Here is a 12687-nt window from a genome sequence, read left to right on the forward strand (position 1 = left end):
CCTTCCTTCAGTGCTCCCGTATCCCAGCAGTCAGGCGAGAGCAGCTCCTGCTCCATTACTCCTGGCTAACGCAGGCTAGATCATGCCAGACCCCCAGGGAGGAACCAGCTGGGCCCTGTAACCACGAGCGTCATCCTGCCATTCCTCCCCCCGATCCCTGAGGGGCTGTGGGAAGCCCCCAGGAGCCCACCCAGACAAGCCCCTGGGGGTCTGCCAGTGGGTTAGACCCAGCTCCTGCTTTCGATACAAAGCTCATCCACTTGCCTGCTGCAAACGAGACCCAGAGGCATGCCCGCATGTGTCTGGAAATGTTCCCAGCAGCCCATTTCCACGCCCCAGAGGAAAGGCCAGGACCAGCACTGGACATGGTCAGGAGCCGGTCTGGTTAGAAAAGCCATCACAAAGATGTTAGTACTGCACCGTGCCCCCCTTCGAGTGCTTTGCAAAGAGTGATTAAAACCCAACTGCCCTGGGGAGTGCAGGATTCTCCCTGCTCTTCTAGTGGGGTGACGGAAAGTTGTTCAGGGAATTGCATCTTCCAGTGGAACCCAGGAGTCCCGAGTCCCTTCTCCATAGCCACAAGACCACCCTTCCCATCCCTCTGGGAGCCATCTGCTGTGCCAGTCTTTCCGAGTGGGCCGTCCAGCTGAATAACCCCCCTGCCACCGTTTGCTTAGTGCCACGGCGGTTCCCGAGCCAACACCCACTGGGCTCAGGGCGAATCTTTCTAGTGTGCGCCAGGAGCGCTGGACTGGGCCGCAGGAAGAAGTGGGTTTGTTACCCACGAAAGCTTATGCCCAAATAAATCTTAGTCTTTAAGGTGCCACCGGACTCCTCGTTGTTTTTGTGGATACAGACTAACACGCTTACCCCCTGATACTGGGCTCCAGGAGGTTTCCTTTCTGCCTGTGGCCCTTTAAGATGCTGCAGGAGGGAGTGGGGAGCAGAGGACCAAAGGTGCTGGGTTGCGTGCAGCTGCCCGTCAAGGTGGGGCAGAGGAAGGAAGGGGCTGGGGTGGGAAGAGGGGTGTTGGGTGCGGGTTAAAGCGTTCTCTCCTCCTCCCCCTCAGGAATACGAGCCGACCATCTTTTACCCCAAGCGGTCCCTGAATTCCCTGTATCGGGATTTCACCACCCAGTGCGAAAAGATGGACATCCCCTTCCTCTCGTACCTGCCGACGGAGGTGAGCGACGCTCCGGTGGCACGGAGCGCGTGGGCATGGGTGTGTGTACACATGCAGTTCCCTTCCCCTTTACTCTGCCCACTGAGCTGGCCCCCATTCAGATCCAGAGCATACGCTCTCCAGCCACGTCGGAGACACGAGCACCCGACCAGAAACCCAAACTCAACAGCCAAAGTTCTTCCGGGGTTTAGAGCCGTCAAAGCCTGGCTTATGCTAGTGCTGGGTGTCGGGGGTGGGGAGAGAGCAGGTTTCTGCAGCCTGGCACAGCGGGGGCTTTATAGGCACTGGGGACCTTGGGAGACTTTCAAATGGCCAGTGGGGGGGTGGGTCTTCTGTGCAGAATTCACCAAGCTGCCGTTGTGCCTAAAGGAAGCGGCTTCCGATCATTTCAACTGCGCCGCGCCGAGCTCCCCTTTCACGAGGGAGATGGCCCAGGGGGTTTCCCTGATCAGCCCCCACGGGGCTTTGTCTGGCTGCTGTGCACAGCGGTGCTGCAGGGAGGCAGGTGTGTCCCAGGGCTTAAAGAACATCAGGTTTCTAGCTCTTTTTAAAGAGGGCCCCCTAGTGCTGTGGGCTGCCTCGCTCCAGCCCGTGCTCTGACTCCAGCTGCAGAGCGTGGGTGGAGTGGTGGGGATTTGGAGGGGTTTTTGGCCGTGCCAGTCACATGTGTCTGAGCAGAGCCTCTCAGCTCTAACTCTCCTTGGGGTAGGGACTGTCTTTTCGCTCTGTGTTTGTACAGCCCCTAGCACAATGGACGCCTGGGCCATGGCTGGGGCTCCTAGTGCTATAGTAATACAAATAATTCATAATCCTAATTACAGGCAGTTCTTTCAATGCTGGTAAGAAGGAAGGTGCAGGGGCTCCTAGGTTAAACCACCCGGGGTCTCATACTGGTGTGAGGAACCCAGAGGCTGAGACTAAGGGGAAAAGCAGGGCCCAGACTAGATTTGAGGTGTATTCCGTGCGGGGACGGTTTTGGCCTTTTGTTCAGGCATCTGATCCCAGCATCAGGGTTCCAAAAACTCCAAACGGCGAGTGTAATCCGCTCGCTGCTGGAAAAGGAATTATTGAGTCTTATTTCCTACCGGCCCAAACAAACACTGCCAGCTATTTTCTTCTTTAAACATTGGACTCCGTTGGAGGAATGTGACCTCAAATTACTGTCCCGCGTGGCTCCATTCCACTATATGGGCAAGAGCACAATTGCTTTCAAACCCTTTGGGGTTTTGGTCCTAGATTCTGCCGCAGGCTCTGGAAATGCACAGTAGGAGAAGTTTCTCGTTACAGCAACAATAAGATCAAATACGTTCAATTTAAAACCTATTACAACCTGGCTCCTTTTTGGGGGCAGTGTTTTTTTAAGCTGTGCCATAGAAGTTCAGCATCAGGACAAAAAAAATAACCCTGTAAAAATTTTTTTTTAAAGACCTTGCTTCCGGCCAGCACAGCAGTTTTTCACTCTGACGTCCTGGATGTTAGCAGCTTTTACTAAACCTCCAGGAGACCAGGCCTGCTAACGTTAATCTTGTGAGTTCTTCATTCCGGGAAGCCACCTGTCACTCCAATGCCTGTGGTCAGGCCTTAAAGAGAAACCTCCACAGGAGAACGATAGAAAATGACACAAATGAATCAAGCTGGGCTTTCTTGCTGCACTCAGAAGTCCGAGCGCTCTCTCTTGCTCTGCCTTCATCTTTGGAGATATCCCCAGGGGAATGTTCCTCTTCTATTGAGGGCCCCGGCCACTTGTGAGCCTTAAAGATCCTCTGGCAATTTTTGTAAGAGCTGGCGTGTGCTGCCCAAACCCCAGGTGTGGCAATCTCCAGCTTAATAATAATAATAATAAATAATAATGGAGATATCCCATCTCCTAGAACTGGAAGGGACCTTGAAAGGTCATCGAGTCCAGCCCCCTGCCTTCACTAGCAGGACCAAGTACTGATTTTGCCCCAGATCCCCAAGTGGCCCCCTCAAGGATTGAACTCACAACCCTGGGTTTAGCAGGCCAATGCTCAAACCACTGAGCTATCCCTCCCCCCCTATAGGCTTCCCTATAGCCCCCCTGCCGTTTGCATTGTGCATGAGATTATCTTCACTTCCTGGCCTAAACTGCAGACGCCATGTTGCTACGTGCAGTTCGACAGCTGGAGCCGGATGGCCTTTCCTCGTGCCCGTTGGATGACACCCAGTCCACTGCTGTCACGCCAGCCGGGGGCAATGGCTCATGGTTACAGCTTCTAACCGAAGCCAGGAGCTGCAGCCACCACCTACCGAGAACCCCACCCGGCCTGCGGCTAGAGCGCGCACCCTTAACACTGAACGACGCTTGATACAACCCACGTGTGCCTACGCCTCCTGCCAAGCCACTTCCCGAGCCCCCTGCGATAGATATCAACTGCCCACCGCTGTTCTCTCTCCCGCGCTCCGGGCTGGCCAGACTGTTCCTAGAGGTTGATCTTCAGTGCTGGGCTGGGCAAAAGTTCCCCGCTAATTTGGATGGCAGCTGGTCCTTTACTCTGCATCCAAGGCGTGTTGTAGGGGGACACTCGGATGAGGGAAGAAGGCTCTGGGAGATGCTTCTCTTTCTCATTGAATGGTACTGTCAGTCCTTCGGGGCCTTGCGCTCTCACGGAGCCAGCGTGCTAACAACATCTGTCCCATCTCCGTAGGCGTGGCAGGGAGAGGGGAAGTGCCCACGGAGAGCTCGGCAGGCAGAGGGGAGGGGGCCGTGCTCCAGCATGAGGGTCTGTACAGGGAGAACATGGGGTGGGGCAGCCAGGACCCCCAGTGCACTGGAGCGGGTGCACTCGGTCGGTCACCTTGGCCTGTGTGTGCGGGAGTCCACAGAGGGCCTGTGGGCTGGACGAACCCCCCTGCCGGCCGGGTGCCGTGAGGCTCAGGCTGGCAGATGGGGGTTTCTGACTGGGTCCCGCCCCCTCCAGGTCCAGCTGATCAACGACGCCTACAACGTGGTGATCGACGCCATCCTGGGAGCCGACGCCGAGCCGGGGGAGGTGAAGGAGCCGTACACCAGCATCTTAGCCACCCTGAAACAGATCCGGATCCCCATCGTCAGCCTGGACGTGCCCTCAGGTGGGGATCCCAGAGCCTCCCCGGGAGACCCCCGCCTCTCGCCTTACCCTCTCCTATTGGCACTTGCTCTCCCCACCCCGCACCCGAGAATGCTCAGCCCTGGTTACCCGCCTTTCACCACCTCAGGTCCAAGTGGCTTACTTCGCCCTCCCCTTCTGCTCCTCCCAACCCCCTCTCTGTGGTCCCATCCCCTTCCTGCTTGTCCTTTCCTGCCCTGGGAATAGCCGGCAGGATCCGATCCACCAGGCAGCCCTGACCCAGCCAGGGCCTTTGTCCTGGGTGGCAAAATTCTGGGCACAGCCACAGTTGTAACAATAGGAAGGGCTGATCACCAGCCAACCCGATAAGGACCCCCCCACACCTCCTGCATCTCTCTCGAGCCCCTCTGCAGCCAGGGACCCCTGGGGTTACTGGTTACGTGCTAAGAACAGCTTCAAGGAGAGCAAACCCCAGGACAGATCAGTCATATCATCGTGTGCATGAGAGCGGAGGATGGATAGGACTCTCCTGGGTTCTGGTCTCAGGTCTGGGAGGGAAGTAAGGCTTAGTGGGTTAGTGCCTCAGTTTCCTTCCCTGTGTAGACTAGGGAACATGGTCTGGGCCTCTCAAGTCTCGTGAGGCTAAATTCATAAATGTTTGTAAAGGGCCTTGAATTGCAGACTGAAAGCCACTGGTGAACTAGGGCCGTGGTTCTCAGCCTTTTCCATTCCGGGACCTCCCCTTTAACTGGGACCTCGCTGGGGCCCCTCCCATGCAGCAGTGCATGGGGGAGCCCGGGAACTGGAGCGCTGAGGAGAGAGGCAGATTAGCAGGAGCGAAGCCGGCAGTCAGCACTGCTTGGTCTCTGCTGGGCTAATGAGAGACGTTCAATGGGGTTTGTAGGAGCGGCTGAGCGAGTGGCCCCAGGAGTGCAAGTGCTGCTGTAGGCCTGGGTTCGAATCCTGCCTCGGGCGGCTAGTGAGAAGCGAGTTCACGGTGGGATCCAGCCACAGGGGGATCCGCTCACGTTACAAAGCCAACCTGCAGCGTCTTTTGCGGGTGCAGCTGATCGGAACGGGGGGGTCTTGCCAGAGCTTGGAGTGGTCACCTTGCACAGTGATATGCTGGAACTTGTGCTATCGGACCCCCAGCTTCCATGGGCGCGCGCTTTCCCACCGTGTGACATGAAGGAGGGCGTGGTGCATGTCTGGGATCCAGATGAACAGCGGATGCTTTAGCTTCCGGCGTGGCACGGAGACAGTCCCTTCTCCTCCCTACGAAAGTGACCTAGCTTCTCCTCTGGGGCTCTGACCCTGGGGAGCATTTGAACCCTGTCTCCTGCGTGCCAGCTTCCCCTATTCCTGGGTGTCCTTCGCTTGCCAGCGGCTCTGGCTCCCAGCTGAAAGGGAGCTGCCTCGCGATGCATTCAAGGCATTTGTAATAAATACTACGCTCCCCAAAGTGAGACATGATGTAATTTCGTGTCTGGTGGCCGGGCCTGGTATTGCCATCAGACGGCAGCGAAAACCCCTGCGCTGCCCAGCCAGGGGAGGAACAAACAGGAGCCCTGGAGATTTAATGTGCAAATTCCCACCTAATGCCAGGGCCTGCGTGGGAGAAGCCGTTCTGGCTCTGCCCGGCCCTGCGTCCCCTAGGCGGGCCGCTGCCATGGAGCGGAGGGACACACGCCTCACTCCTCAGCTGAGTTGGTACGGCGCTGCAGAGCTCTGCTAGTGCCCCTTCCACTCTGTCTGCTGGGTTGTGGGTGCGAGACCAGCTGGTGTGGGCAGAGGAGACACTGAGTTCATTAATCTACCGGGTGGGATGGAAACAGCCACCCTGCTGCTTGGCATTCTCCATCCGGCTATTTATTTGTATAGCCCTGTTGACGGGGCATCCCAGCTCACTGACCCTAGCTGAATTCCAGCCTAGGGGGAGGCATTCTGCCTCTCTCTAAATTCCCTGAGTGGCAAGAACTGGATCCGGCTTCCTTCTTTGCTTCCTCTCCCGCCGCGTTGCTGTGGGCCGGGCGCACAGCTGCTGAGTTCCACACTAGAAGTGGCTGCATGTCAGGCACGAGAGACTCGCTAGAGCACAGAGTGTCCCCCTGATCGCTCCTGAGGGGCACAAAGGGGCTCTTCACCCAGCCGAGGTGTGATGGGTTTGGTCACAGAAACCCCCTTGGGACTGTCACATGATGTGCTGAATTTACCTCTGAGTCCATTTTCCCTGCCAGCTTGGGACTCCAGAACCCTGCCTTGTTGAGCCAGACACGCCAGCCTGCTGCAAACACAGACCCAGGTCTGGTCCAGGCCCCCAAAGCTGCAGATTTTAACCAAAAACTGCTCAGCAGGTCACCTATCTCCAGCACCAAGACACCCAGTTCCCAGTGGGATACAAACCCCAAATAAATCTGTTTTACTCTGTATAAAGCTCATAATTGTCCGCCCTCTATAACACTGATAGAGAGAGATGCACAGGTGTTTGCTCCTCCAGGTATTAATCACTTACTCTGTGTTTATTAATTAACAAAAATTATTTTACTAAGTATAAAAAGTAGGATTTAAGTGATTCCAAGACAGAACAAAGTAAGTTACCAAGCAAAATAAAAACAAAACATGCAAGTCTAAGCTTAATGCATTAAGAAACTGATTACAGGTAAATCTCACCCTCAGAGATGTTCCAATAAGCTTCTTTCAGATATTAGACTCCTTCCTAGTCTGGTCCCAATCCTTTCCCCTGGTAAAGTCCTTGTTAGTTTCAGCAAACAACTTAGGTGAAAAGCAGGGGCTTTCTCATGACTGGGACCACCTTTGTTCTGTTCCACCCTCTTTTATATCTTTGGCACAAGGTGGGAATCTTTTGTCTCTCTGGGTTCCCACCCCTCCTTCTAAATGGAAAAGCACCAGGTTTAGGATGGATTCCAGTATCAGGTGACATGTTCACATGTCCTGTGATACCCCCTCCATTCTTCCAGGGCTGGCCTGCACCTATACAGGAAGGCTTGCACGTAAATAAACCATTTACAATCAATTGTCCTGGTTAATGGGAGCCAACAAGATTCTAACCCGTCATTAATGGCCCACACTTTGCATAATTACAGTAGGACCTCAGAGTTATACTTCATATTCCTAGTTTCAGATACAAGAATGATACATTCATACAAATAGGATAAACACACTCAGTAGATTATAAGCTTTGTTATGATACCTTACAAGAGACCTTTTGCATAAAGCATATTCCAGTTACATCATATGCACACGTATAAACATATTTTTATCAAGCAGATGACGTGCACCGTCACATGAGGATTGGTCTCCGTGTCGCTGGGCGGGTGGGTGTGATCTGGACACTCCTGTTAGTGACATGGGGGGGGAAGGCAGACGTAGGAATGAGTGTGAAAATCTGCTCCTCACCAACGTGCAAGAGCCTGCAGGGGGATGAGGGACAGGTTAGGTTATTAACAGCTCAGCTCCCTGGGAACTCTGATCCCCCCTTCCCCCCCAGACCTCACCTTGCACGCAGCTGGGCTGTGGGGTGTCCCCTTTCCCCACCTAACTCCTCCCTCCCTGTCAATGCCGCTCCTGCCCGCCCGGCTTGCCTCTCACCTTTCCTTCCTCTCCTTTGCCACGGCAGGGTGGGACGTGGAGACGGGAAACAGCGAGGGAATCAGCCCTGACGTCCTCGTCTCCTTGGCCGCGCCCAAGCAGTGCGCCACCCGCTTCCTGGGCAGGCACCACATCCTCGCCGGCCGCTTCCTGCCCTACGACGTGCAGAAGAAATTTGAGCTCAACCTGCCCGAATACCCAGGCACAGAGTGTGTGGTTTCACTTTATTAAGGCTCTGGGGGGGCGGGGATGGAGAGGGGAGTTGGGGGGGGGAGGAGAGGAAAAGCCACCCAGCTCCTCCATAATAAAAAGGCTTCAAAGCGTTTTGTATTTTTTTGAGCAGCCAGGCGACTCCCTGCTGGGATGCTGCGTCCTGGCACCAGGGCCTGGCTTCCCAGCCAGAGGCCACGCAGCTCCCAGGGAGGGCGTCTGCTGGCAGGAGGGCCTTGGGCATCTCAGGCCACCGTGACCAAGCCTTCATGTTGATCATTTAAACTCGGGGCGGGCCTAGGGGATCAAAGACAGCGCTGAGCCAAACCCCTCCCCTCGCGTGGGTCCCGCACCCCCGGCGTCTCAGCCCAGGGCGCCGGGTTGACTTGTGGAGTCATAGAGGCCGCTGTGTCGTTTTGCGGCAGGGTGAGGAAGGCCGGGTGGCTTGTTCCTGGGCTGCAAGGAACTCAGATACCCCAGTGACGGGCACCCATGTAAGTGCCTTGCTGGATAGGTCCCTCCCAGGCGAATTGCTTCCCAAAGGCAGGTGGAGGACGTATGGCAGGAGAAACGTACGCGCGGCCCCTGGCAGGACGGGCCCAGCTGACCTCACCGGCCTTTTCCATCACTCCCTGATCCACACGCTGGGATTTATCAATGCCCTTTTCACAGGAATCCTTGGTAAACAGGAGCCTGCTCCACAGCCAGCCACTTGGCAGGTCGCTGCTGCCGCCGGCCGTGGAAAGAGCCGAGAGCGGCAAAGCCGGTGGCCCAAGAGGAAGGATCAGGTAGCGATTTCCTCCAGCAGCAGTTAGTCCGGCTCTCGCCCCGCGGGCCTCAGCCGCTGGCCCTTGTGGGGTCAGTCCGCTGCTGCTCTTGTCGGAGATCTGTCTGCCTGTGGAAAGGGAAGGAAATGACCTCCCTCTGCACTTGCTGGGCCCGGGCTGTAACCGCCCAGCAGCCCCTCAGCCAGGGAACAGGGCTCTCCTTGGGCTGCTGGCTGCGGTGCTGTGGCCATTGGGCCTAGAAGAGTTCCGTGCTGCTCTCCCCAAGCTGCCAAGAGCTAGGGGGCTCGAAGTCCCCCACCCGGGAGGCCTGGGAGCCGGCGGAATGGCTGGGGAGGGGGTAACCACCGAGGAAAGCGGAGCCGAGGCCGTGGGTTCACGGGCTGGTCAGCGCTGCCCTGCTTAGTGCAGGGATGGGCGGTCCAGCGCATGTCACTAGCAGAGGATTCCCCTAGAGGTAACAGGGACCCAGGCTAGGACCATGGGCACCAGGCTAACTACCGCAGGCAACAGTGATATGGGTGGCTCCTGCCCGAAGTGGTGGCCGGGGCTGTTCCTAGCCCGGCTGCTTTGCCATGCGGGGAGAAACCTGCATTTTTCTGCAGATCCGTGAAATCTCCAGGGGCCAGATGCCCCCCCCCTCGCCCCTCCCCGCATCATCGTCCACTTGTTCTGAGCAAAAGCTCTTTGTAGCCGCTCTGTTTGCAGCAGTTCCCGGTTTCCAGGGGCAGGGAAATGACCCTTAGGTGTCAGTGTTCCCTTTCCATGTGCAAACTGCCCTGGGCCCTGGCCTGGCGAGTGTGTTCTCTGAAGTAGGAAGCAGAGTAGAGCTGGGTGAAACCGATTTTATTACCAGTGCTTAGTACCTGTGAGCAGCCTCCCTCCCTGTACAAAGCAACAGAGGGTCCGGTGGCACCTTTAAGACTAACAGATGTATTGGAGCAGAAGCGTTCGTGGGTGAATGCCCCCTTCGTCAGACGCAGTCAGCGAGACCCAGCAAGAGAGGAGGACCCGCTGCTGTTTACACAGCGCACGCTGCATCCCAGCTCAGCTTGTTCCGTTTATGTTCGTACATTTCTCCTGTACGACGCTGTAGCCTGGCTAACGGGCGTTGTTGCTGAGTGGGTGCACGGCTCAGTCGTGGGGCACCCCCACAGCCTCCCCAAATCCAGCCTGATATGCTGTCTCCGGGCCAGCGGATAGCGGCAGCAGGACCTGCCCCCCGTAGCATTTAAGGTGGGGCCTGGGGTGAGTCCCACGGCCTGATTCTGCACTAGGGCAGCTAAGGGGCGTTTTGACCTTGACCTTAATGGAAGCAAGATCAAGCCCAGAGCCTCCCTACAGCTTCCTTCTCCCCAGACACACGAGGCAAGCGACTTGCTTCAGTGGCTCCACCGGGCCACAGCTCTGGCCTGGTTATGCGCCCCTCTCCCCCAGCCCAGGATGCTCTGGCCACGCGCCTCCCCCCCCATGGACTCTCGCTTTTCTGATCGAGGCCCTGTCGAGCTGTCTGGACGCTGGTTCTCCAGCTCCTGCCTTTACCTCCCCTGACCTGAGCACGCCACTGATCCACAGGCGGGAGGCCCACGAGCGGCTGTGCTCTGCCATCCTGCCGTCTGCGGAGGTCACGCGGGGTAACCTGCAGGCTGGGAAGGGCGAGCCAGGGGAATCGTGTGTGTGTGTAGCTAGCGCTGTACTATTTGAATGAGGATTATCCATGTCAGTGACGGCAGCGTCCGCCCCGCAGGGGGAACTGAACGGCCTAGACTCAGGGCCAGGCCTTGTGTGGCGGAGCACAGCGGGGCAGGTTGGTCCCTTGGGACTTGCGCCCGCGTGTGTCGAACGTTTCTGTCTGTGGGCTCCGGGAGCTTCATGGTTTGCGCGCAAACAGAAAGCCAGGGGAGAACGCTGCTAATAAAGATGGGCTTGGAACCGACCCAAGGCGCGTGGGCTTTTTATTCAGCGTGTCAGCTGGGTATTAAGAGCTGCCTGGGGCCCTTCAGACAGAGCAGGGCTGTCAGTTCCACTCGGGCTGTACGAAGACGTGGGCTGCCATTTGAAACCCTGCCACTCCCCTGCTCAGCCCTGGCTCCTGCACCCTGAGGTGCACCAGGGCTTTCCTGTCGGGAGAACCATTTGCAGCTCATTTGGAAATGCCGGAGTGAGACTGGCATGGAGGGAGCTGTGCAGGAGGGAAAGCTCGTCTCTAGACGCCGGTGAAACGTCTCCGGCCGCCTATCGATTGGCAGCTGTGCCCAGCCACGGGAGGGGAGCTTAGGAGTCAGCAGTTTCTGGGGACCCCTGAACAAAGAGCCCCAGCTGAGCCTGGGGTACCCGCTGTGCTAAATACTGCACAGACCCTGACTGAGACGGGTCCCCAGGGGGCTGGGGGCTGCCCAAAGACATCCCCTGTACTGATCACCTCGTGGGCGCTACCATTAGTGGAGGGGGAGTGCTGAGTCTCCCCATGGAAAGACTGCGATGGGTGTGATCCGAAGATACACCTCCCAGGAGGTGGCTCTCCAGGAAATGACGTATCCTGCAAGGCCAGAGCCTCAAAAGCAATCCAGCCCCTTTGCCCTGCGTGGGGTGGGGGGTGAGTGTCAGGAGTGGGGTGCACAGTTCACCTCTGCTGGGCCAGTCCTCCACCCGCAAGGACCATCAGTCAGAGGCGTAAGTCAGAGCAACCCCAAGGCTGCTCTAACCTTGCAGGTCAGGTGCCAAGTGGCACTTGGACACTGAAAGTGCCTGGCATTGCCAAAAGGCCGAGTGATCGTGGAGAGGGTTGTTAGCCAGTCAGTCCTACCTCTGTGAAATGCGTCATCTCCAGACGTCTCCTGAGCTTGTGCATCTGCAGAAGGGGGCTGATCCATCTTGTTGCCCCCTGCCAAGTGGTAGCAGGTGCTGAGGCCTTGCAGGTTGGTTTCCTACTGGAGGAGAAAGGTCTATTTCCTGGGCTTGCAGGGGTGCTGCTATGCCCCGTTCCTCGCCCGGCGCTCTGCCCCTCAGCCCGTTGGATCGAATTTCTTGGAGCTTTGTGGAACAGGAGCAATTCCCCCATCACCGTGGGGGGGTTTAAAGTGCAGTTTGCTCTCAGGAACCTGACGACAGGCTCCTGGTGGCATCAGAGATTCCCAGCCCTTAAGGCCAGCAGGGGCTGTTACGGTCACCTAGTCCCACACCTGCATTGCCCGGGCCAACCAATTGTACCCGGGATTCCTGCATCCCGCCCGAACAAAGGGACTGTCGCTTTTCGGGAAACGACCCGTGTTGGTTTGAAGATGCCCAGGGACAGAGAAGCCAGTTTAATTTCCCTCCCTGTTCAAAAGGCACATCTTACCCCCAGTGCGAATGGAGAATAAACCCTCTGCGTGGGTCAGAGTGAAGCCCGCCCACTCGCGGACTGCCAGCCCCAGGGGGTTCCCCATTGTGCCAAGGGTCGAGTTCTCCACCAGCCTGCTAATGCCAGTTCCTTCCCCTGGGCTTCCGCTTCGCCCTGGGCCCCTGCATGGGAAGCACCGTCTAGGCAAAGCAGACACTAATTGTGCCACGCGCGAGTGACGGCGTCACTGGTCCTGCTGGGCTGGCGCTGCCTGGGCACGGAGTGTCTCCCAAGGGACCATTGCTGGAGAAGTGAGTGGCCCGTTAACACCCTTCCAGTGATGGGGGGAAAGGAAGGAGGGAAGGAAAGCGTGTGTGTGTGTGTGTGTGAGAGAGAGAGAGAGAGAGAGAGAAAGGCAGAGTGTGTGTGTGTGTGTGTAAAAGGCTCTGTGTGTGTGAGAGAGAGAGAGAGAGAGAGAGAAAGGCTGTGTGTGTGTGTGTGTGTGTGTGT

General features: G+C 57.0%; 1 protein-coding gene across 3 annotated transcripts in view; it reads left to right on the forward strand.

Moving 5' to 3' along the window:
• Positions 1 to 10791, forward strand: part of YJEFN3 (YjeF N-terminal domain containing 3) — a 46237-nt gene extending 35446 nt beyond the window's left edge. For all 3 annotated transcript variants that reach the window (XM_034755263.1, XM_034755261.1, XM_034755262.1), the window contains exons 5-7: positions 1070 to 1183; positions 4123 to 4273; positions 7889 to 10791. In XM_034755263.1, the coding sequence (XP_034611154.1) occupies positions 1070 to 1183; positions 4123 to 4273; positions 7889 to 8091 (468 nt within the window). In that variant the 3' untranslated portion in view covers positions 8092 to 10791. The remainder of the gene's footprint in view (positions 1 to 1069; positions 1184 to 4122; positions 4274 to 7888) is intronic.
• The last annotated feature ends 1896 nt before the right edge of the window (positions 10792 to 12687 follow it).

Source organism: Trachemys scripta, chromosome 22 (genome assembly GCF_013100865.1).
Source record: "Trachemys scripta elegans isolate TJP31775 chromosome 22, CAS_Tse_1.0, whole genome shotgun sequence".
In the NCBI taxonomy this organism is placed as follows: domain Eukaryota; kingdom Metazoa; phylum Chordata; order Testudines; family Emydidae; genus Trachemys; species Trachemys scripta.